At 47.7% G+C, this 26,652-nt stretch overlaps 1 protein-coding gene across 1 annotated transcript in view; it reads right to left on the reverse strand.

Annotated features, from left to right (window-relative positions):
• RIN3 (Ras and Rab interactor 3) overlaps positions 1-8,817 on the reverse strand; it is an 81,123-nt gene extending 72,306 nt beyond the window's left edge. The window contains exon 1 of the mRNA XM_077466745.1: positions 8,596-8,817. Within this exon, the coding sequence (XP_077322871.1) occupies positions 8,596-8,621 (26 nt within the window). The 5' untranslated portion in view covers positions 8,622-8,817. The remainder of the gene's footprint in view (positions 1-8,595) is intronic.
• Positions 8,818-26,652: the final 17,835 nt, after the last annotated feature.

A 26,652-nucleotide genomic window follows, 5' to 3' on the forward strand; every position in this document is an offset into this window, starting at 1 on the left:
AACTCCTGCGCTGCAGAACACATTTGGGGCTGCTGGCTAAACATTTCTAATATTTTCATAGGAAGGTTATATAGCCTATATTGCTTGTGGCATTTCTAAAGAAGTAATCATTGCATCCCCTTATAATACGAAGTATTTGCAGAAAAGATAGAGTTGTGTGTGAGGAGTGCAGCCTGCCCTGCAATTATTATGGAGGTCTCAGATAACACCGACCTCAACAGCTTACCAATGGTATGGCGTAATTTTGTGGGTTTCCCGGATTGCTTTGCTCCTGTGTTCAACTCTGAAGATACAAATTCCGATCAGTCTAGTGCTGATCACTGTGCAGTCTTATCTGTTGGGGACCTCAACTCACATAATACTGGCTGGTGGAAGTTATAGGATCTTTATCTTTGCAGCTGGAGGGGCGGTGGGAGTTGTAGCACCTTGGAGGACCACAGACGGAGGGGCAGTGGAAATTGTAGTAACTTGTTGGCTGCAGCTGAGGGGGTAATGAGTGTTGTAGTATCTTGAGGACCATGGATGGAGGGCTGGTAAGAATTGTAGTACCTTGAGGCCACAGCTAGAGGGGGGTACTAAAAATGTTGGTACAGTAACTAGATTACTAATTAGACAGTAACTAGACAAGAAGTAGTAAGGTATGTAGTACCCTGTTGGACAGGAAAAGGAGTTGTAGTAGCCTGTGTAATGGAAACAGGAGGGGCTTTTGGAGTTGTGGGGGCCGGCAGGACAGCACCTAGAGGGATGGTGGGGGTTGTATCTTTTTAGCTGTGGCTCCAGGGGCAATGGAAGTGTTAGATCCAGAAGACCCACAGATGAAAGTGTAGTGGGAGTTGTAGTATCTTGAGGACCACAGCTAGAGGGACATTGGGAGTTTTAGTACCTTGCTGACCACAGCTAGAAAGTCAGTAAAGATTTTAGTGCCCTGTTGGACAGCAACTGGACAAATAATGGGATTTGTAATATTTTTCAGGCCACAGCTGGCACTTGAGGTACCCTGTGGCACACCATTTGGAGGGGTTGTGGGAGGAGTTGCTGGAGTGGTAGTAAGAATTGTAGAACCATGGGGGATGGCAAAAAAAATAAAAAAAAAAGAAGGTCATAAGAAGTCCCATTTGCATTTTGCGAGAAGCCATGTGGGGGACACAGCAAACATGTGGAAGAAGGTGCTCTGATCAGAGGAGACCAAAATTTAACTTTTTGGCCTAAAATCAAGACGCTATGTGTGGTGGAAAACTAACACCACACATCACCCTGAACACACCATCCCCACTGTGAAGCATGGTGGTGGAAGCATTATGTTGTGGGGATGCTTTTCTTCAGCAGGGACAGGGAAGCTGGTCAGAGTTGATGGGAAGATGGATGGAGCCAAATACAGGGCGATCTTAGAAGAAAACTTGTTATGCCACGTACACACGACCAGACTTTGACGATCTTTCAGAACGAGCGGGCTTGGCCACCCACGACTGGACTAAGTCAGTTCGAAAGTCCATTAATTTTGAATGTGATGACGTAAATGGGACTAAACAAGGAAGTTCAATAACCAGTAGCCAATAGCTGCCCTTGCGTCGTATTTGGTCCATCGGACTAGCACACAGACGAACGGTTTCCTGATTTTTTAGTCCGTCGGATAGATTTGAAACGTGTTCCATTTCTAGGTCCATCTTTTTTTTTTTTTTTTTTTTTTTTTTTTTTTTTTTTATAAAATAACACAGTCGGACTAACTCACACATTGGACTGATGCCGTTGGACCTAGTCTGCCAGAAAGTCCGGTTGTGTGTACGCGGCATTAGAGTGCAAAAGACTTGAGACTGGGGCGGAGGTTCACCTTCTAGCAGGACAATGGAATGGTTTAGATCAAAGTATATTCATGTGTTAGAATGACCCAGTCAAACTCCAGGCCTAAATTCAATTGAGAATCTGTGGCAAGACTTTTGAAAATTGCTGTTCAGACGCTCTCCATCCAATCTGATAGAGCTTGAGATATTTTGCAAAGAAGAACAACAAAACACACACACACACACCTCAAGGGGTATGCATGCTTTTTCAAGCCACTGTAGAGGGGTAATGGGATTTGCAGTTTTTTTATTGGATGGGCAAAAATAAAAATAAAATATGTATTATTATTACTTTTTTGTTAAAGGCTGTGTTTGCTGGGGGAAGAGGATGGGGATGGGAGGGTCATTGGCACACATGGGGGCAGAGGTGACAGCTGGTGGAGGGCACAGTACAGGGTTCATTGCTGGCAGAGCGGTTTCCCATTCCTGCATTGTACACAGCCTGAAAAGCACCTGAAAACTGCCTCTCATGCCTCCCTAGTGTGAAAGCCCCAGAGCATTCACACTGGGGAGGTGCACTTGCAGGACAGGGAAAATTGAAATGAATGGGCAATGCTGCTGAAGTGCCTGCAAACTGCTCTGGTGTTCTGGCATATAGCGTTCGTCCATCGGATAGTGTCCGCTCCGTACTGCGCAGGCGCATCGCTTGCCCAGTACAGAACAGAAGGAGATTCGGAATAGAAATAGAAAAAAAAAAAAAAAAGTGATCATATTCCCTCTATTCTCAGCTGCATAAGAGCTGGGGGAGGAGAAACAGCATACAATGAGCTTCCCAGTGAATGGCTGTGCAGGGGTGGGTGTGTCAGGACAAGTCTGATTACTGGAGGAGAGCAGGCAGTGTTCCCAGCACAGCTAGAGAACTGACAATGGTGTGCTCTCCTGCCTAGACTTCCTCATACAAGTACATGGTAGAGCAGCCACATATCAGGAATATGAAGTGATATGAGCTGAATGCCCACTTTCAAATGAACCTTTCCAGTGAGTACACATAGCTGTGGTGGCAATGCTTCACTTGGCAGCATGGCACTTGTAATCCGGCATGACGAGGTGAAAACTCATCCACTGAAGTCAATAAGACTAGGTAGCAACCACAAGGCAAATGCTTGGATCACGATCGCGTCGCAGCATTTCCTCAAAAATTCCCCTTCAGCTGGAGGCAAAGGAAAAAATAAAAAATAAAAACCCCAAGCGGCAGTATTTCCTTCTAAATGCCTGCAACGACCTCTGAATAGCGATCCCCTGCAGTTCTTTTTCCAGAGGGGTGATAGGGACTGAAATGTGTGAAGGAGGTTGAATACTAACATTTTCACAGCTTTAAGTTTGGGGGCACGTCGAAAGCTCATTCTAGACACCACACGATCCTCCAATCATCTAGGATCGGTGGAATTATTGGCTGTGCAATCCTTGCAGCAGACTAACAACCCCAGATCAGTCGTTCTACCGTGATTTTTATTTATTTAGAACCACCCTATAGCAGAGAGTGTAAAAATCTTCCAACAGGCAAGTGGTTAAAGAATTAAATGAAGATTTTAGGTATATCAACCCTTCCTATGCAGAAAACACAACTGATGTTTTGGATTTTCTAAGAAACAATTTCAACATTGTTTAACCACTTCGCACCCAGGCCAATTCTGACATTTCTCTCCTACATGTAAAATTCCTAATTTTTTTGCTAGAAAATTACATAGAACCCCCAAACATTATATATGTTTTTTTAGAAAAGACCCTAGAGAATACAATGGCGGTCATTGCAACTTTTTATCTCGCACGGTATTTGCGCAGTAATTTTTCGAACGCGTTTTTATTCAGAAAAAAAAGTTTCATGCTATAAAAAAAAAAATAAAATAAAAAAATAAAACACACACAAACAGTAAAGTTAGCCCAATTTTTTTGCATAATGTGAAAGATGAAGATATGCCGAGTAAATAGATACCCAACATGTCACGCTTCAAAATTGCATGCGCTCGTGGAATGGCGCCAAACTTTGGTATTTAAAAATCCCCATAGGCGACGCTTTAAATTTTTTTACTGGTTACATATTAGGTTATTGGGTTACAGAGGAGGTCTAGGGCTAGAATTATTGCTCTCGCTCCAACGTTCACGGCAATACCTCACATATGTGGTTTGAACACCGTTTTCATATGTGGGTGGGACTTACGTATGCGTTCGCTTCTGTGTGCCAGCTCACTGGGACAGGGGCGCTTTAAATATTTATTTAATTTAATTTAAATTTTTTTAGTTTTACACTTAAAAAAAAAATTAATGACTTTTGGGGTAATATGGGGTCAATAAGACCCCATATCTCACCTCTAGGCTGGGAAGAATAAAAAAAAAAAAAAAGAAGAAGAAGAAGATCATGGCTTCCTAGCCAGATTGGCGCCGTTTATTTGAACACCGAGGCCGGGCGTGACGTCATAACATTGCGCCCGGCCTCCGAACGATCATAGAGACTCCGGGGACAATCTAGTCCGCCGGAAATTTCTATGATTACTTGCTGGGGCCGGTGGATCCTGTGACCGACTCACCGATGGAAAAGGTGAGTCGGTAGAAGCACCGGAGGGCGGCCCCTCCCGCCACCTGCAAGAACGATCAAGCGGCGGAACAGCAGCTATGATCGTTCTTATGGTGTAGGGAATCGCCGGCTGAAAACGGCAATATCTGAATGATGTCTGTGGCCTTAGGCATCATTTAGATATAACCACCGAAACCCCATGACGTCAATAGACGTAGTGTGGGAACCAAGTGGTTAATATTTGTAGCAATATGTGGACTCGTGTAGCAGGGGTAGCCAACCCCCCAGCACACAAAGCCTCTTTTGCCAGTGTTCTGTTGAGAAATGCCTCCCCATCGAATGGTGCCTATGCATGCGCAGGACAGAGCCACATTTCAGCTGATTTGCCGATCAACTGGAGTGACGTTACCAGGGCGCATGCGCACATCGTGGGAGGCATCACTCAATGGGAGATACAGTTTCACAATTGAAACCTATACAGACAACAGGAGGCCATAGTTCTCACGTTGTGCCTCACTGTTGCAGGGCGGCTTTACAGTGTGCTGATGGTCCGGTTTCGTCTGTGTTGCAGGGCAGGTTTGCTGTGTGAAAGGTCGGAATGCAACACAGACAAAACCAACTCTTCAACACAGCCACTAGCTGCCCTCCAGCAGCAGAGATGCACAATCTTAGAACTATGGTCTCCCCCCCGCTTGTATAGGTTTAAAATTGTGCCTGTGAAATGGTATCTCCCATCGAGAGATGCTGCCTATGATGTGCGCTTGCGCCCTGGTTCTGTCAGCCCAGCTGTTCAGCAAATCAGCTGTTCCATATGGCACATGCGCAGTACATACTGGGCACGTCGACAGAACACCAGCACTCGACTCCATCCCCATCAGCAGAGCAGCGCAGGGAAGCGTCGGTGAGACACCAATACATTCCAATCTCAGAATTGGACACACCACACCTGCACTGAGACCGACATTGAAAAGATGGGAAACATTGGAGAGGGCAAAATCTAGTGCAGCTCTGCATAGAATCTAATCAGATTCCAGGTTTTATTGTCAAAGCTTAATTGTGCAAGGTGATGTTAGAAGCGGATCGGTTACTATGCACAGCTGCACCAGATTCCGAGTCCACTCATTTTAGTAATTCTCCCGCAGTGTTTGGTTCCCTAACTTTGCTGTAGCTGGGATCGTCAGCTTTTGTGATGGGGGAAGAGATCGGGTGCAGTTCCTGTTTCCAGGAGAAGGACCGTCATTGGCCACAACTAAAGCCAATCACAGTCTTGTTAGCCCCGTCCACCATCTGGAGGAATAGGACTCGTTTGGTTGCCACTACCAATCACAGAAAGAAGATTTCACTGCAATTGAGAAAACCCCAGTCAGGTGACAGTTTGTGGAATTACTGTTGAGCTTCTGGGAACTTTGTTGAAATTCTTCCTGATCCTTTGTGTCACTTACTACTGACCCCCCACACTCTGTGTCCCTTTAAGCCACAGCCAGTGTTCAGCGCAATTAAAATCACGCCCAACTTTTTCTGTGGCGCAGAGCACCACACTTTTTCTCAGCCGCAGGGGCCAGATTTATGATCCTCCACACAGGCCCACTGCTTTCAGAAAATGCCCCTGACCTGAGCTCATCATTGGGCATCCATTCCAGTAGGGCTGCAACGAACGATTATTTTCATAATCGATTAGTTGGCCGATTATTGTTTAGATTAAATCGGTTAATAAACGTAAAAAAAAAATAAATAAAAAAAATAAAAAAAATAAAAAAAAAAGTGGGTCAAATTGACGCTCATTTTCAACCACAGTGACGGGAAAATTTGTAAATAATAGAAAACTTCTTGGTCAAAGGAATTTTCAGACAGTGTATGGTTTTTGTTCAGAAATGAAGTGAAAATTTCAAACAAAATTCTTTCATTCAGCGAATGTACAAAGATTTTTCATCTGAATATTCTCACCTGAAAACTGATCTGTGTGGCCAGCATATTATGCAGTTTTTGCTTTTGATCTGTTTCTGCGGTGCGTTTTGCTGTACGGTTTGATTTTTGTGCACGTGATTTTACTGCAATTTGCGTTTTTTGCTTTTTTTTTTTTGGGCAGATTAAAAAAAAAAAAAAAAAAAAAAACACACAAATTGCTGCAAAAACGCATTACACATTTTCTGCAGCTTCTCCATTGAATTATATTGAACTAAAAAAAAGTTCAATTTTGCATTAAAAGTCCCAGACCCTTTCCAAATATGCAGCGACTGAAAAAGGCACAGATGTGAACGTGTCCAATAGGAAACCATGTAAATGAACTGTAGTGCGTTTCTGCAAAAAGCACCAATAAACATATAGATGTGAACCAGGTCTAAGACGTTTGGTAACATAATGGGGTTAAAAAAAACTAAAATTAGCCCTTTATAGTACAAAAAAAAAGGCAAATAATCACTACTGGAAGGGGTTAATTTTTTTTACTGAAGAACAGCGAATGTAATATTTACAGTAGGGATTATATTGTTGTACTATAAAGGGCTCATTTTGTTTTGTTATGTTTTTTTAACTCTATTATGTTCCTGGCCGATTACTCGATTATGAAAATAGTAATCGATTAATTTCATAATCGATTAATCGATTAGTTGTTTCAGCCCTACATTCCAGGATGCTTGTATGTGACATACATACATCCCATACACTGGATGCGAAAGGTGGATCAGCAGGTGGATTGTGCCAGGACAGGTAGACGTGTCACATCTCCGCTTCCTTTCACCACTCTGCATATCACAGATGAGAAGAGGGTATATCCGTGGAAAAAATGAGTAGGAAGGGTTCAGAGGTGGGACAGATGAGCAGGAGGGCACAGCAGTGGGCAGATGTGCAGGGAGGTACAGTGGTGGAAGAGATGAGAAGGGGGTAAAGCAGTGGGCAGATGTGCAGGGAGGTACAGTGGTGGAAGAGATGAGAAGGGGGTAAAGCAGTGGGCAGATGTGCAGGGAGGTACAGTGGTGGAAGAGATGAGAAGGGGGTAAAGCAGTGGGCCAGAAGAGGGGGGGGGGGGGCTGGAAGAGTGTTGGGGGTAGATAAGCAGAAGGGGAGGGGGTTCAGTGTTGGGCCAGATGAGAAAGGAGGTACAGCAGTGGGGCACAGGAGTAGGGGGGGGGGGGTAGAGTGGTGGGACAGATGAGAAAGGGAGGTACATTGGTGGGACAGATGAGCAGGGGTTACAGCGGTGGGGCAGATGAGAAGATGGTTCAGTGGTGAGACAGAAGAGCAGGGGGGGTACAGCAGTGGGGGAGAAGTGCAGGGAGGTATAGTGGGGGGCACGCAGCGATTTGAGGCGTGACAGCAGTTACTTTATGAAAAAAAATCCTAAAATCCTTTGTGATTGAGTGTGAAGACTTAATAATATATTTTTTTTTTATTATTATTATTATTATTATTATTATTATTATTATTATTATTATAATATTCAGCAAGTTAAATTTCTTTGAAAACATTTTTTTCGGCACACTGGGCTCAAAAGGTTGCCTACTCCTGTTTTATAGCATATAGCTGAACTTTTGTAACATATGAAAATATTAGCAGCAATCTGTGGCTTTTTGTAGCATAATAATGTGGATTGTTATGGCATATGTCTAAATAATTGTAGCAAATATGTGGATTGTTATGGCATATGTCTAAATATTTGTAGCAATATGTGGCTTTTTGTAGCAATAACTGAACATAAGGGCTGGTTGTGTATGTTTAATATTATATTTAATCATAGCAGCTTTTCACATTAGAAGGGTTTATAAAAAGTGGTTTGCATAGCACTGTTATCGGGAATATATTATTACACGCTTGCATTTCCTCGCAAGCTTGGTTCCACCATTGACGCATCGCCACCTTTTTTTTTTGTGGCAAACAGCCCCATTATCCATAGGAAGCCTGTAGCATTTTACAAAACAATCGTTCAAAAGCTTTTTAACAGCCCTAACGCAAATCTAGACGCCGCCTGGCATCCACGAACGCCTCGCTGGGAAGGAAAAAAAAAAAAAAAAAACCCCACACAGATCACTTTAATCCCATCCACTGCATACGTCGCTAGACGCGTTAAGGGGTTAACCACAAATCCAGCTGTTCTGGTAACCGTGCGCTTTAAAAGTTGCCCCCACTCCAGCCAACCCAACGACAAATATGGACAGGCTGGAGTCAGGAAAGGGTTAAAAAAAAAAAACTTTGCACTACATCTGTTAAAAGTTTTTAAAGTGAAAAAAAAAAAAAAAAAAAAGTTCTTACTCAGAATCCTGGTGAGCGCCCTCCATCCCCACGCTGGCTCCAGTCCTTACTGGTATAGGCGGTGGGCTAATTCGGGGCCCCTGACCTGCGACAAGTGAGGGCCCCCGGCCATGGTTGTATTAGCCTGGGATGTGGCTGTTGAGAGCTGCAAAGGCTGACTTCTTCTACAGAACTTCCTGTGCTGAGTGTGATGGGGGGGATTCAGGAAGAGGTAGTGCTAGAGCTGCTCAGGTTATTTGAAGCCATTTGTGGTTGCAGAGCTGCAGGAGGCAGGGGAAGCCCTTTAACTCCTTCACTGCTGCTGTTTAGAGTCACTGTCACTCACAGCCCACCCACACTGTCACAACCACCCAGGGGTGCAAAAAAATAAATAAAAAAAAGCAATGCCAAAAAACAAAAAAAAAACAAAAAAAAAAACATGAAAATTGAGATTTAAAGGACCACCTTTTGAAAAAATAAATAAAAATAAATTGTAAATCACATTAACCACTTCAGCTCCGAAATAATTACACAAAAGTCCACATATAGCTAAATATTAAACAACATTGCAATTGTTTCTTTGAAAATCCAAAACATCCGTTGTATTATTTGTAGCAAGATTTGCCCCCGCCCTTCACTATCAGGCCATTTTTTGCGTTATTTTCACGCTAAAATTGATCGTTTTAAGCCGCGCTTTGCCGGCGCTTTAGCGGTGCTTTTTGCCCAGTTGTGCGCTAGCAGGGCACTTTTAACCCCTGCTAACAGTGGAAGAAAGGGTTAAAAATGCGCTTCCAAAGAGCTTTGCAGGCATTTCGGCAGCGCTGCCCATTCATTTCAATGGGCAGGGCGTTTTGGGAGTGCTGTATACACTGCTCTTAAACCACCCCAAGGATACTGCTTGCAGGAATTTTTTTCCCTGTCCTGCAAGCGCATCGCTCCGGTGTGAAAGCACTCGGGCTTTCATGTTGGGGCTGCAGAAGACACAGTTTACAGGCGTTTTCAGGCGCTATTTTTAACGCAAAAGCGCTTATAAAACGCCTCAGTGTGAAAGTGGCCTTTCTGACACTTGCGCTGTCATGCGGCTCTGTACTCAAATAAAATGTATATAATTGTTTTTCCCCCAGAATACAGCTTTCTGTTGGTGGTATTTGATCACCTCTGTGGTTTTTTGTTTTTTGTGCGATAAACAAAAAAAAAGCCAGACAGTTTTGAAAAAAATAAACAAACAAAAAATATATATATTTTTTACTTTCTGCTATAAAACATCGCCAATAATGTAAAAAAAAAAAACAATTTTCTTCATAAATTTAGGCCAATATGTATATTGCTACATTTTTTTTTTTTAAATACCAAAGAGCGTATATTAATTGGCTTGTGCAAAAGTTATAGTTATATATATTTTTATATATATATATATATATATATACCGGATTTTTTATCTATTTAACTAAAGTAAATGGCTTCAAACATGTTTGGGAAAAACATGGATCTAAACTCAGACAAAAAAGTTAATGTAAAATAAAAAAAAAGAATTAAAAATTGGGCAGGCTCGATGGACTACAGTCGTCACTTTTTTATGTTTTTTTATTGATTAGTTTGCACCAATGTTATAGCGTCTACAAACTCTGGGATATTCTTCTTTATTATTACATTTTTTTTACTAGTAATGGCAGCAATCAGTGACTTATAGCGGGATTGCAATATTGCCGCGGACATTCTGACACTGACACTTTTGACACTTTTTGGGGAGCAGTGACACTAATACAGTGATCAGTGCTAAATCAAATATTCACCGTCACTGTACTAATGACAATGGCTGGGAAGGGGTTAACATCAGGGGCGATCAAAGGGTTAAGTATGTGCCCAGCCTGTGTTTTACTACAGCGTGCAAGGCCAAGGAGCTTCTACTTGGGCAGTTATGGCGAACCTTAGTGCCCCAGATGTTTTGGAACTACATTCCCCATGATGCTCATGCACTGGGTGCCAAGGCTTGCTGTCACTGTACTAGGAGAAGAGATGGAATTTATTCCCTGCTTTGCAGAGACACAGGATCCATGCCTTCCCCTGTGTCAGAACGGCCATATGCATTGTTTACATGGCTCTCTACTGGATGGTCGGCGGGTGCCAGTGGACATTGGACATGCGGTACCCGCCACTGGGCTGCCGCTGTGTGCCCCCCTACCTGGAAGAGCCAGATCACGTGTATATATATATATATATATATATATATATATATATATATATATATAAATGATCTGGTGCAGAAGTGCCACCCTGAAGCAGTAAAACTTCTATAGGGTGGACTTTAAGCGGTTAATAAAACACGCCTGGGGCAAACATAGATCTACACTCACACAACAAAATAATAAAAACTAAAAAAAAAAAAAAAAAAAAAAAAAAAAAATGGGGAAGACTTGATGGTCTTTTTCTTCCGTCATTTTTAATTTCCAAAATTAAAAAAAAACATACAATTTATGTCAATTATATGAAACCTTCTGTGTTACATAAATTGCCCGCACTGAGAGCCAGTTCACACCAGAACGCAGTGCGGGAAACCCTGGGTTCCATGTGCGTTTCCCGCACCTCGCTCAAAACGCACCGCAGTTGTGATCTGCAGCGGGTGTCAATATTTGCGCTATTTCCACACCTATTCGCGTGGCTGCCGGAATCGCCTCTGTTCCCGCACCCGCAGCCAAAATCGCGCTGCTCTTGGGAGATTCATTATGAGTGGCACCCCCATGCAGCACAGTTGCAGGGACTGCAGGGAAATCGCACGGTCAAAAGAAAAATCACGCAATTTCACCGCGATTTTGAAAAGTTGAATGTGCCTTTTTGTGGGAATGCAGGCCTAGCATCCAATTCACTTGCCGTGCCCACAGAAATGTGGTCCGCACAAAATGCTGAAGTTTGAACCCAGGGTAAGTCAATGACAGCGCAAACACAGGTCACAACTGCAGTGCGTTTGCTGGTACCATGTGATCCAGATGCAGTGCGTGTTCAAAGGTAGTGCAGGTGCGATTTCAGCCCTTTTAACCACTTACTGATGGCTGCCCGTCATATGACATCCTGGGCTTTGTGAGGGTATATCTGAATGATGGGTGCAGCTACAAGCATCATTTACATATCGGCTTTGATCGTTCTTATGGGCGGCGAGAGGTGCTTCTCACCGCTGCGAGATCGGTAAGTCGGGGAACGGATCTGCCGCCCCCCCCCCAGATGTTTCACATAGAGATTTCCAATGGACCAGATGGTCGTCGGAGTCTCTATGATCATTCGGAAGGCCGGGCGCAATGTTACAAAGTCACACCCGGCCTCAGTATTCAAACAAATGGCGCCGCCTCGGCTGGGAAGCCAAGATGTTTTTTTTTTTTGTTTGTTTTTTTATTTCAGGCTTTCCAGCCTAGAGGTGAGATGTGGGGGTCTTGTTGACCTCCATATCTCACTGTAAAGAGGACCTGTCATGTCATATTTCCATTACAAGGAGGAATTCTTTGTAATAGGAATAAAAGTGATCAAAAAATTTTTTTTTAAAGTGCCAAAAATGTAAAATAAAATTAAAGCGGGAGTCCGCCGGGACTCCGCGTTTTTTTTTTATTTTTTTTAAAGCCAGCAGCTACAAATACTGCAGCTGCTGACTTTTAAAATAGTGACACTTACCTGTCCAGCGCGCCCGCGATGTCGGCACCCGAAGCCGATCTCTAGGTCGCCTGTCGGGTCCTGCCGCCGCCATCTTGGGTATGGGAATCAGGAAATGGAGCCTTTCGGCTTCATTTCCCGGTTCCCTACTGCGCATGCGCGAATCGCGCTGCGCAATAAGGACGCTCCCCGCTGCCTCTGGGATCTGTGTGTTTCCCAGCAGGCAGCGGGGCACTTGCGGGAAGGGGCGGGCACTTGCGGAAAGGGGCGTAAGTTACGCCCCTTTCCGCAGAGAGCTATCCCGGAAGTGGGTGCAGTTACCTGGATTATCCAGGTAACTGCACCCCCCTCCCCCCTGAAAGGTGCCGATTGTGGCACCGGAGGTGGGGAGGGTTCCGATGAGTGGAAGGTCCACTTTAGGGTGGACCTCCGCTTTAAGAATACATTTTTTTTTTTTTAAAGCGCCCCTGTCCCTGTATGCTGGCACGCAGAAGCGAACGCATACGTAAGTCCCGCCTACATATGAAAACGTTGTTCAAACCACATATGTGAGGTATCGCCGCAAACGTTAGTGCGAGAGAAATAATTCTAGCCCTGGACCTCCTCTGTAACTCAAAATATGTAACCAGTAAAAAAATTTAAAGCGTCGCCAATGGGGATTTTTTCAAGTACCGAAGTTTGGCGCCATTCCACGAGCGTGTGCAATTTTGAAGTGTGACATGTTAGGTATCTATTTACTCAACATAACTTTATCTTTCACATTATGTAAAAAAAATTGGGCTAACTTTACTGTTTTTTTTTTTTTTTAAAGCACGAAACTGTTTTTTTCTCCCAAAAAAAGCGTTTGAAAAATTGCTGCGCAAATGCTGTTCAAGATAAAAAAGTTGCATTGACCACCATTGTATTCTCCAGGGTCTGTGCTAAAAAAAATATATAATGTTTGGGGGTTCTATTTAATTTTACTAGCAAAAAAATTATGATTTTTACACGTAGGAGAGAAATGTCAGAATTGGCCTGGGTGGCAAGTGGTTAAAATGAATGGGCTGAAATTGCATGGCACAGGACTGTGTGGGAATCGCACAGCAATGCACGGCACATTCCTGCTGCGATTCCTTCTGTGATTGACCCCTAAGAGCCGATACACACCGGAACGTGCACATTTTTGTGAGCTCTTGCATAGAGCATTTTTGACAGCCCGTTTATTACAACGGGCTGCTGAACATATGGGAACGTGCAAAATGGCAACTTGTATAAGACCGCCGCTTCAAACAGCGCAGTACTGCGCCACCATGTGGTTTGGTGGCCGCAACGTGTGCGCATTTGTTAGATGCATTTAGATTGACCTTAACAGGTAATGATGCATACTTCCCAACATTTTGAGATTGGAATGAGGGACACCTACTAGCAAACATATGTAGGCATAGGACACGCCCTCTGCCACACCCCTTAAAGAGGAATGTTTTTGTTTTTTTAAAGTTAATTAAATCCACAAGGGCTTTTTTTTTTTTTACCATTACTATTCCTTTATATTGGCTTTTAAAATTGACAAATTTAGAATTTGGATAAACGTTTGGGAAAAACTTTTTGAAAGATAAAAAATGAATTTTATATACAACTATATAGATCAGACCGAAATGAGGAACGGATGAGGAGGAAGTGTTAATTTCGTTGACTAAAACCCAACTAAAACATTTTAGTCGACTAACTTAAAGCGGAGGTCCACCCTAAAATGGACCTTCCGCTCATCGGAACCCTCCCCCCCTCCGGCGCCACAATTGGCACCTTTCAGGGGGGAGGGGGGTGCAGTTACCTGGATAATCCAGGTATCTGCACCCACTTCCGGGATAGCTCTCTGCGGAAAGGGGCGTAGATTACGCCCCTTTCTGCAAGTGCCCGCCCCCTTCCGCAAGTGCCCCGCTGCCTGCTGGGAAACACACAGATCCCAGAGGCAGCGGGGACCGTCCTTATTGCGCAGCGCGACCCGCGCATGCGCAGTAGGGAACCGGTAAATGAAGCCGAAAGGCTCCATTTCCTGATTCCCATACCCAAGATGGCGGCGGCAGCACCCGAGTGACGATCTACAGATCGGCTTCGGGTGCCGACATCGCGGGCGCGCTGGACAGGTAAGTGTCACTATTTTAAAAGTCAGCAGCTGCAGTATTTGTAGCTGCTGGCTTTTAAAAAAAAAAAAAAACGCGGAGTCCCGGCGGACTCCCGCTTTAATACCATTTTAGTAAACTAAAATACGACTAAAACTAAAACGATTGAGATGACTAAAATACGACTAAAACTAAAACGATTGAGATGACTAAAATACGACTAAAATTAAAACGATTGAGATGACTAAAATACGACTAAAACTAAAACGATTGAGATGACTAAAATATGACTAAAACTAAAACAATTGAGATGAATAAAATATGACTAAAACCAAAATGGCATTTTATTCAAAATTTTAATTTGACGTCAACATTAATACTGGTCTGTAGTGCATGTTCATACCTCAATAACATAAATAACATATTTGATTTTTCACTCCAGCAGTATATAACGAGTTTGGAAATTGTAGAGAAATGCTTAAATAATGCATTATAATTTAACTACACCTATTAGATTTTAGGTAACGAAAATGATTTTAGTCGACTAAAATGTACTGGAGATTTTAGTCGACTACATACAACTAAAATTAAAATAATTGCAGACGCCTAAAATGGGACTAAAACTACAATGCCATTTTAGTCCTAAGACTAAAACTAAATCGAAATTTGCTGCCAAAATTAACACTGGACAGAGGGACGTTGCTCCAAATCAGGGACAGTTCCTTCGAAATCCGGGACAGTTGGGAGCTATGCGTAACAGCACACCCGTCTTAGGAGGGGCAGTGCGTTTCTGTGCATTGAAGGAAACACGCACAAAACATTTGGGAGTAACATGAAATATGACATTACCGTGGACTGCGCTTTTAAGCGCCCTTAATCCATGTATTAGCCCACCTCTTGCAGGGCATGATTTTTCACTTACAGATCTTGACCATCCCTGAAGCCTGTGATTGGACAGTTGAGCTCACCTCCTTGTCACTCTGCTCTCTCTTTCTATCAGCATGTTCCTTGTACTGCTGCAGCTGCACAACTGATTGGCTCCTTGCGCTGCTTTCTCCCTCCCCCAGTCTGAGCTCTGCTGTAAAAGGAGACAAGAGACTAATACCAGGTCACGTTCAGATACTTCCACTACTCACATTTCATATGTCATTTATATCTGCCTGAAGTTCAGCTTTTTAAATCCTTGCACATTTTTATAAAAAATTTGCTGTGTTCTGTTATGTGATCTCCTTTCACTTCCTCTACTGAGGGACCGCAACAGAAAGTGAGTAGAAATCTCCCTAAAGGAAAGGAAATATAGAGAGTTATCCCTGAAACAGGTGTGTAATAACAGTGATCTCTAGCAGTCTCGTGTAACACATCTCCTGACCATCTCCTGTAGTATGTCTGCAGTCTCTGACCATCTCCTGTAGTATGTCTGCAGTCTCTGACCATCTCCTGTGTTATGTCTGCAGTCTCTGACCATCTCCTGTGTTATGTCTGCAGTCTCTGACCATCTCCTGTGTTATGTCTGCAATCTCTGACCATTTTCTGTAGTATGTCTGCAGTCTCTGACCATCTCCTGTAGTATGTCTGCAGTCTCTGACCATCTCCTGTAGTATGTCTGCAGTCTCTGACCATCTTCTGTAGTATGTCTGTAGTCTCTGGTCATCTGTGTTATGTCTGCAGTCTCTGACCATTTTCTGTAGTATGTCTGCAGTCTCTGACCATCTCCCGTGTTATGTCTGCAATCTCTGACCATTTTCTGTAGTATGTCTGCAGTCTCTGACCATCTCCTGTGTTATGTCTGCAATTTCTGACCATTTTCTGTAGTATGTCTGCAGTCTCTGACCATCTCCTGTGTTATGTCTGCAGTCTCTGACCATCTCCTGTGTTATGTCTGCAGTCTCTGACCATTTCCTGTAGTATGTCTGCAGTCTCTGACCATCTCCTGTAGCATGTCTGCAGTCTCTGACCATTTCCTGTAGCATGTCTGCAGTCTCTGACCATCTCCTGTAGCATGTCTGCAGTCTCTGACCATCTCCTGTAGTATGTCTGCAGTCTCTGACCATCCCCTGTAGTATGTCTGCAGTCTCTGACCATCTTCTGTAGTATGTCTGTAGTCTCTGGTCATCTGTGTTATGTCTGCAGTCTCTGACCATTTTCTGTAGTATGTCTGCAGTCTCTGACCATCTCCTGTGTTATGTCTGCAATCTCTGACCATTTTCTGTAGTATGTCTGCAGTCTCTGACCATCTCCTGTGTTATGTCTGCAATCTCTGACCATTTTCTGTAGTATGCCTGCAGTCTCTGACCATCTCCTGTGTTATGTCTGCAGTCTCTGACCATCTCCTGTGTTATGTCTGCAGTCTCTGACCATTTCCTGTAGTATGTCTGCAGTCTCTGACCATTTCCTGTAGCATGTCTGCAGTCTCTGTGTCACGTACCTGGTAGGAGAGCCCAGAATGCAGGGAGCGGCTCCTCGTAAGCCTCCGGCTCGAGAGCCCCTGGAAGTGGAGACAGGGATTCAAGAGTTCGGAGGGCACAAGTGCCAAGCCGGGGTATGCAGCAGCAGAGATCCACAAAGGCCCAAGAGGGTAGATACCCGATGGCAGGCGGGGATGCAGTCACAACGTAGGCACTGGTAGATGACTGGACCATCCAGCAGAGGTCCGTGAGAACAGCAGGCACAGGTGGTCAGGCTGGAACAGCGGGTAGCAGTCAGCGGGTACAGCAGGCACTGGCAATCAGGCAGGAACAGCGGGTAGCAGTCAGCGGGTACAGCAGGCACTGGCAATCAGGCAGGAACAGCGGGTGGCAGCAGACGAGGTCGGGAACAAGCCGGGTCGGTATCAGGCGGGCAGCAGAAGTACACAGGAGAAGGCAGAGACGTAGTCAGGCAGGCAGGAGGTCGGTGGCAGGCAGCAATCAAACGAAGTCAGGAACAGGCCGGGTACGGTAATCAGGAACAAGCAGAAACAGATAGCAGAAGTCACAGGAAATGCTGTAGACAGGACAGCAAGAAGGAACAGAAGCTGATTCCTTAAGTAGCCCTTTGGGCGCCAAGAACGGTCGCACGGCGAGTCTGCGTGCCCCCGCGGGTAACCGTGCTCCCGTTCGTGACCCCGCGCACCCGCGTACGCCCGTTCGCATCGTTGCGCACTCGCGTGCGCCTGTTAGAATCTACATGCACTCGCGTGCGTTCGTTCGCGCTGACGCGCGTCTGAGGATACCAACGAGCTCTCCGTAAAGGAAACCTGCGGGCAGGTTTCCTATGTACGACCGGGACAACAGATCGACCGTGACACTCTGACCATTTCCTGTAGCATGTCTGCAGTCTCTGACCATCTCCTGTAGCATGTCTGCAGTCGCTGACCATCTCCTGTAGTATGTCTGCAGTCTCTGACCATCTCCTGTAGTATGTCTGCAGTCTCTGACCATCTCCTGTAGTATGTCTGCAGTCTCTGACCATCTTCTGTAGTATGTCTGTAGTCTCTGGTCATCTGTGTTATGTCTGCAGACTCTGACCATCTCCTGTGTTATGTCTGCAGTCTCTTACCATTTCCTGTAGCATGTCTGCAGTCTCTGACCATCTCCTGTAGCATGTCTGCAGTCTCTGACCATCTCCTGTGTTATGTCTGCAGTCTCTTACCATTTCCTGTAGTATGTCTGTAGTCTCTGACCATCTCCTGTAGTATGTCTGCAGTCTCTGACCATCTCCTGTAGTATGTCTGCAGTCTCTGACCATCTCCTGTAGTGTGTCTGCAGTCTCTGACCATCTCCTGTAGTATGTCTGTAGTCTCTGACCATCTCCTGTAGTATGTCTGCAGTCTCTGACCATCTCCTGTAGTATGTCTGTATTATGTCTGCAGTCCCTTTGGTAATGTCAGGGGCTACACTGGAGACCCTCTATGACAAAAAAAAACAAACTTGAGGCTGGAATTGGCTTCAAAGTGATACTAAAGTCTATTCTTTTTTTCTTTAAAAATAACAAACATGTTATACTTTCCTGCTCTGTGTAATGATTTTACACAGAGCAGCCTCCTCAGTCCTTCACTTCTAGGGTCTCTTGCCAGCACTCTTGGCCCCTCCCTCCTTCTTAGCGCCCCCAGAGCAAGCAGCTTGCTCTGGGGGCACCCGAACCAAGCTGCTGCTCTGTGTGTCCATTCAGATACAGAGCCGCGGCTCGGCCTGGCCCCTCTCTCCTCATTGGCTTGCTGATTTTGATTTACAGCAGTGGGAGTCAATGGCACCCACTGCTGTCTCAGCCAATGAGGAGGGAGAGTCCCAGACAGTTGAGACTCTCATACAACATGGTTGGATCGAGATGGGGCTCGGGTAAGTATTAGGGAGGCTGCTGCACACAGAAGGGGTTGTATAGGTTTGTTTAAAAAAAAAAAAATAACATACATATCATACTTACCTCTACTGTGCCGTTAGTTTTTCACAGAGTGGCCCCGATCCTCGTCTTCTGGGGTCCCTTGGGGGCTGTCTCGGCTCCTCACTACAAGAGCTAACCCCTCTCTGGGAAGTGCTCTCCCGAGGTGATCAGCTTGTATCACTCGGCCCCGCCCCCAGCACGCCACATCATTGATTTGATTGACAGCAGCAGGACCCAATGGCTGCGCTGCTATCAATCATCCAATGAAGAGCCCATAGGAGCTGAAGGAAAGCAACGCGGGAACGCGCTCACGGAGGTTCTTGGCACAGGTAAGTAAAACGGGGGCTTGGGGGGGCAGGAGAGTGCAAGGTGTTTTTTTCACCTTAATGCGTAGGATGAATTAAGGTGAAAGATGATATATGGTGTTAGAGATAAAATAAGGTAGATTTAAATCCAGATTCAGCTTTTGCTTCCGGTGAAAGTTGTGAAATACAGGACATTCACGGAAGGCCAATCTTACAGAAGGAGAAAATAGTATTTTCTATTCAGTTTAAACAAGCGGAGTTCCTTCCCTCATCTGAAGTTCCTCTTTTTGATGTTGCAGATGTTCCAATGTCATAAGATAAAGGATACATTTCTTCCAATGTAATTCTTCAACATGCAGAAAATTATTTGCTACAAAAGGTTCTATGCTGTATACCAAGAATAGGCATGCAAAGCCTCTTTTGCCGGCACTCGACTCCCATCCCCATCAGCAGAGCAGCTCAGGGAAGTGTCAGTGAGACAATACATTCCAATTTCAGAATTCCCCACGCCATAACCGCACTGAGGGCGAGGCACTGCGCCCCACACATTGTAAACATGGGAAACACAGTTCTGCTAGAAGGGGGGGTCCCTGTTTCCAGGAGGAGGACTGTGATTGGCTGCTGCTCCCACCATCTGGGAGGAAGATGACTCGCTTGGTTGCCGCTACCAATCTCAGAAAGAAGAGATTTCACTGTGTTTGAGAAAACCACAATGAGGTGACAGTTTGTGGAATTACTGTTGAGCTTCTGGGAACTTTGTTGAAATTATTCCTGAATCTTTGCGTCACTTACTACTGAACCTCACACTCTGTGTCCCTTTAAGCCACAGCCAGTGTTCAGAGCAATTAAAATCACGCCCAACTTTTCCTGTGGAGCAGAGCGCCGCACATTTTATCAGCTGCACACAGGCCCACTGCTTTCCGAATATGCCCCTGGACCTGAGCTCATCATTGCGCATCCATTCCATATGCTTGTATGTGACATCACATATATCCCATACAACGCATACATCACATACATCGCATACATCCCACACATCGCATACATCCCATAAATCGCATACATTGCATACATCCCATAAATCGCATACATTGCATACATCCCATAAATCGCATAAATTGCATACATTGCATACATCCCATAAATCGCATACATTCCGTGCATCCTATACATCACATACATCCCATAAATTGCATACATTGCATACATCCCATAAATCGCATACATCCCATAAATCGCATACATCCCATACATCCCATACATCCCATACATTGCATATATCCCATACATCCCATACATTCCATGCATCCTATACATCCCATACATCACATATATCCCATACATCTCATACATCGCATACATCCCATAAATTGGATAAATTCCATGCATCCCATACATCACATATATCCCATACATTGCATACATCACATACATCCCACACATCGCATACATCCCATAAATCGCATACATTGCATACATCCCATAAATCGCATAAATTGCATACATTGCATACATCCCATAAATCGCATACATTCCGTGCATCCTATACATCACATACATCCCATACATCCCATAAATTGCATACATTGCATACATCCCATACATTGCATATATCCCATACATCACATACATTCCATGCATCCTATACATCCCATACATCACATATATCCCATACATCTCATACATCGCATACATCCCATAAATTGGATAAATTCCATGCATCCTATACATCACATACATCCCATACATCACATATATCCCATACATTGCATAAATCACATACATCCCACACATCGCATACATCCCATAAATCGCATACATTGCATACATCCCATAAATCGCATAAATTGCATACATTGCATACATCCCATAAATCGCATACATTCCGTGCATCCTATACATCACATACATCCCATACATCCCATAAATTGCATACATTGCATACATCCCATACATTGCATATATCCCATACATCACATACATTCCATGCATCCTATACATCCCATACATCACATATATCCCATACATCTCATACATCGCATACATCCCATAAATTGGATAAATTCCATGCATCCTATACATCACATACATCCCATACATCACATATATCCCATACATTGCATACATCACATACAAGCACGTGGGCTGGATGTGAGAGGTGGATCAGCAGGATGAGTGTGCCAGGACAGGTAGATGTGTCTCATCTCTGCTTACTTTCACCACTCTGCATATCACATATCATAGATGAGAAGAGGGTACAGTAGTGGGGCAGATGAGCAGGAGGGTACAGCAGTGTAAGAGATAAGTAGGGGATTCAGCAGTGGGACAGAAAAGCAGGGGGTAGAGCAGTGGGACAGATGTGAAAGGAGGTGTATAGGCGGGACAGATGAACAGTGGCAGAGGCGGCTCTCTAATTAGGCAAATTAGGCAGCCGCCTAAGGCCTCGCCCTCACAGGGGCCTCGTGGCCGCCTAATTTACCTCTGCTCGATCACTGGACTGAACAACAGGCTCCAGGTGCCATCTGTAAAAGCCGTGCGGGCAGCCATAGGACACACCGGGCGGGCCGCAAGTCCATGTGGGGCCCTAAAGCAACTGAGCTGCTCCTGCAGCCCGCACCGCTCACCCACCTGGCCTCTCCGCGTCTGACCGGCTGCCTATTGGGGTCAGGAGTCTGGCCAGGCTGCAGAAACTATCCCTGCCCTATGACTGTGAAGGGGAAGGAGGAGCTCCGGTGATCCCATCCCAGCGCCTGCTGCAGTCTGGCCGACTACCCCCAGAGATCGTGAGTGCACGGCCGTGCCGCCCTCCTGTGTGCCTGGATAGGAGGAGCGGCGGGGACAGCTGCATATGGAGGAATTGAGCTTCCCATATTCCTCCTGCAACCGCTGAATGACCGCTTCTTCTGCGGGCATTCACTGGCTGCAGAAAGAATACGGAAAGCTCAATTCCTCCATATGCAGCTGTCCCCGCCGCTCCTCCTATCCAGGCACACAGGAGGGCGGCACTGCCGTGCACTCACGATCTCTGGCGGGGGTCGGCCAGGCTGCAGCAGGCGCTGGGATCACCGGAGCTCCTCCTATCTAACTCTTTTACTGCCCGATGCTCCCTGGTTCCTCACAGTTCTATCTGCATACCCTCTCTGCTTCCTGGCTCCCCCCAGTGCTCTCTGGTCCTCCGTGCTCTCCCACTGTGCTGTCCAGCCCCTCCCCACATGCTCTCCCCCCACTGTGCTGTCCAGTCCCCCATTCCTGTGCTCCCTCACAGTGCTCCCCCACAGTGCTCTCTGGTCCCCACAGTGCTCTGTGCTCCCTGGCTCCCCCATGCTCTCCCCCCACTGTCATGTTCAGTCGCCCCCCCACTTCTCTCCACCTCTCCCCCAGTGCTCTGTGCTCCCTGGCTCCCCCCCACTGATTCCCCCCCCCCCCAGTGCTCTCTGGTCCTCTGTGCTCTCCCACTGTGCTGTCCAGCCCCTCCCCACATGCTCTCCCCCCACTGTGCTGTCCAGTCCCCCATTCCTGTGCTCCCCCACAGTGCTCTCTGGTCCCCACAGTGCTCTGTGCTCCCTGGCTCCCCCATGCTCTCCCCCCACTGTCATGTTCAGTCGCCCCCCACTTCTCTCCACCTCTCCCCCAGTGCTCTGGGCTCCCTGGCTCCCCCCCACTGATTCCCCCCCCCCCAGTGCTCTCTGGTCCTCCCTGTCTCCCCCATACACTCCCCCCAGTGCTCTCCGACCACCCTGTGCTCCCTGGCTCCCCCCAACAGTGTTCTCCAGCCTCCCAGAGCTCTCTGCTCCCCGTGCTCCCTAACCTCTCCCAGTGCTCTCTGCCCCCTGTGCTGTCCAGTCCCCCCCCAGTGCTCTCTGCCTCCCATGCTCCCGCTGTGCTTTCAACTTACCCCTGTGCTCTCGAGCTCCCCCCACAGTGCTCTCCAGCTCCCCTTTGTGCTTTCCAGCCCCCACTATTCTCCCTGGCTCCCCCCATGCTCTCCACTCCACTATGCTATCCAGCTTCCCCCAGTACTTTCCAACTCCCCCCACCTCCCCGTGCTCCCTGGCTCCCCCCATGCTCTCTACCACACTGTGCTATCCAGCTCCCCTGGTGCTCTCCACCCTCACCCTCCCTATGCTCTTCTGCCCCTTCCCCAGGTCTCTCTGGCCCCTATGCTCTCCATCACCCCCCCATGCTCTCTGCCCCTGCCAGGCTCCCCACTCCCGCCAGTGCACCCCCCCAGTGCCCTAGCTCCCCCAGTGCTCTCTTCCCCCCTAGTGCTCATGCCCCCCACACTCTTGCCCCCCCTGCTGCTCTCAGCCTCACTCCAATGCTCTCCGCCACCCCTGTTCTCTTTCTGGCCCCCTCACCCCCGGGCAGCTCTGCTAGGTTTCCCCTCTTTTCACTTAGGCTGCTGCAGGGGTCTCTCAGGCTGGGGAGTGGGGAAGGGACCGCTCTCATGGGCTTCTCAGTCTATTTTTTGTCCCAGTCCGGGCCTGGTGGGCAAGTTGAGCAGCGAGACTTGCAAGGATCAGTAGTCCTGGAGACAAGCTCTAAAGACCTCCCAGGACTGGAGTACAGGCTGACTGGGGCCGGAAAACGAGGACAGATGGAAGGTAAAGGTGACCAGGGACCACTCCATCTCACAGCAACCAGATCCTCTGGAAGGAGCAGGACACTGTCCCCACCCAGAATGAGAATGGACCCTGCCTGCTGCTGGCCGTCATGAACATCCTGCTGGCATGGAAGGTACCGTACCGAGCATCACACACAGATTCCCATAGACAGGCACTGCAGACTGGAACATGGTACACAGGAGGGGCTGCAGACAGGAACGGGGCTAGAGATCTCTCTCTCCCCTCCCCCCTCTCCCCTTCCCTCTCTCCCCCTCCCCCCTTCCCTCTCCCCTCTCTCTCTCCCGTTCCCCCTCTCTCTCTTCCTCCCCCCTCTCTCCTGCCTTCCCCCTCCCCCCTCTCTCTCTCTCCCTTCCCCCCTCTCTCTCTCCCTTCCCCCCTCTCTCTCTCCCTTCCCCCCTCTCTCTCTCTCCCTTCCCCCCTCTCTCTCTTCCCCCCTCTCTCTCCCTTCCTCCCTCTCCCCTTCCCCCCTCTCTCTTTCTCTCCCCCCTCTCTCTCCCTTCCTCCCTCTCCCCTTCCCTCTCTCCCCCTCCCCCTCTCTCTCTCCCCTTCCCTCTCTCGCCCTCCCTCTATCTCTCTCCCCTCTCTCTCTCCCGCTCCCCCCCTCTCTCTCTCCCTTCCCCCCTCTCTCTCTCCCTTCCCCCCCTCTCTCTCCCTTCCCCCTCTCTCTCTCTCTCTCTCCTCCCCCTCTTCCCCCCTCCCTCCCCTCCCCCTCTTCCCCCCTCCCTCTCTTCCCCCCTCCCTCTCTTCCCCCTCCCTCCCCTCCCCCTCTTCCCCCCTCCCTCTCTTCCCCTCCCCTCTCTCTCTCTTCCCCTCCCCCTCTCTCTCTCTTCCCCTCCCCCTCTCTCTCTCTTCCTCCCTCCCTCCCCCTTTCTCTTCCTCCCCCTCCCTCCCCCCTCCCTCCCTCGTCCTCCCCCTCCCTCCCTCTCTCTTCCACCCCCTCCCTCCCTCTCTCTTCCACCCCCTCCCTCCCTCTCTCTTCCACCCCCTCCCTCCCTCTCTCTTCCTCCACCTCCCTTCCTCTCTCTTCCTCCCTCTCTCTTCCTCCCTCCCTCCCTCCCTCTCTCTTCCTCCCTCCCTCTCTCTTCCTCCCCCTCTCTCTCTTCCTCCCTCTCTCTTCCTCCCTCCCTCTCTCTTCATCCCTCCCTCTCTCTTCCTCTCTCTCTCTCCCCCTCCCTCCCTCTCTCCCTCTCCCTCCCTCCCTCTCTCCCTCTCCCTCCCTCTCTCTCCCTCCCTCTCTCTTCCTCCCTCCCTCTTCCTCCCTCTTCCTCCCTCCCTCTTCCTCCCTCCCTCCCTCTTCCTCCCTCCCGCTTCCTCCCTCCCTCTTCCTCCCTCTCCCTCCCTCCCTCTTCCTCCCTCGTCCTCCCTCTTCCTCACCCTCCCTCCCTCTTCCTCCCCCTCCCTCCCTCTCTCTTCCCTCCCTCCCTCCCTCTCTCTTCCCTCCTTCCCTCCCTCTCTCTTCCCTCCCTCTCTCTTCCCTCCCTCCCTCTCTCTTCCCTCCCTCTCTCTCTCTTCCTCCCCCTCCCTCCCTCTCTCCCTCCCTCCCTCCCTCCCTCTCTCTTCCTCCCCCTCCCTCCCTCTCTCCCTCCCTCCCTCCCTCTCTCTTCCTCCCCCTCCCTCCCTCTCTCTTCCTCCCCCTCCCTCCCTCTCTCTTCCTCCCCCTCCCTCCCTCTCTCTTTCTCCCCCTCCCTCCCTCCCTCCCTCCCTCTCTCTTCCTCCCTCCCTCTCTCTTCCTCCCTCCCTCTCTCTTCCTCCCTCCCTCTCTCTTCCTCCCTCTCTCTTCCTCCCTCTCTCTTCCTCCCTCCCTCTCTCTTCCTCCCTCTCTCTTCCTCCCCCTCCCTCTCTCTTCCTCCCCCTCCCTCTCTCCCTCTCTCTTCCTCCCTCTCTCTTCCTCCCTCTCTCTGACTCCCTCTCTCTGACTCCCTCCCTCTCCCTCCCTCTCTCTTCCTCCCTCCCTCTCCCTCCCTCCCTCTCCCTTCCTCCCTCCCTCTCCCTCACTCCCTCTCCCTTCCTCCCTCCCTCTCCCTTCCTCCCTCTCTCTTCCTCCCCCCCTCTCTCTTCCTCTCTCTTCCTCTCTCTTCCTCCCCCTCCCCCTCCCCTCCCTCTCTCTTCCTCTCTCTCTCTCTCTCTCTCTCTCTCTCTTCCCCTCCCCCTTTCTCTCTTCCTCCCTCTTCTCCCCTCCCCTCCCCCTCTCTCTCTTCCTCCCTCTCTCTCCCCCTCCCCTCTCCCTCTCTCTTCCTCCCTCTCCCTCTCTCGCTCCCTCTCTTCCCCTCCCCCCTCTCTCTCTCTCACCCGCTCCCTCACTCTCCCTCACTCTCTTTCCCTCCCTGTCACCCTCCCTTACTGCGCTGGATGTGGAATGATTCAATGACACCCCTTCCCATTCTCCCAAGGCAAAGGGGGAAATCCTGGAGGGCTTGTCACCTGTCCCAGATGTTGTATTGGCTGCATATGTCTGAGGAGGGTGCCCTGGAGGTGGTGCTGATCGCCTGTGTGCTAGATCCACGCATCTTTCTGCAGCCATTTTTACTTGCTTGAATTTTTTTTTTTATCCATTATGGGCGTGAGTGGGGCCTCGTGTCTAAATTTTGCCTAAGGCCTCACAAAGCCTAGAGCCGCCTCTGAACAGTGGGTTACAGTGGTGGTGGGGCAGGAGCAGGTGGGTTCAAAGGTCAGACAAATGAGCAGGAGGGTACATTGGTAGTGCAGGGTGGATAAAAAATATGCTAACTACAAGCAAGAAAAAGTCTTTACATTTAAAGAGCACCTGTTATTTTAGATCCATCATGGCAGTGTCCGTTAGTGGGCATCCACTCACCTGCTGCCGCCACCTCCCTCACCTTGTTGTGTCACTGCCGCATCACCAGCCATTCCATTAAAGTGAATGGGACTGTCGGTGAGTCAACAAGCAGGTCAGAGGAGGAGCCGCTACGGGACAGAGGTGACACTTGCCCTTTAAAATTATGATTTAAATCCAGCCTTTTTACTAGGGATTTAAATCGTGATTGACATTGATTTAATTTAAATCAAATCCACCCTGTTGGTGGGGCAGATGAG

The sequence above is a fragment of the Lithobates pipiens genome, unplaced genomic scaffold (genome assembly GCF_037356315.1).
Source record: "Lithobates pipiens isolate NorthernLeopardFrog02 unplaced genomic scaffold, aLitPip1_a1.2 Scaffold_37, whole genome shotgun sequence".
NCBI lineage: Eukaryota > Metazoa > Chordata > Amphibia > Anura > Ranidae > Lithobates > Lithobates pipiens.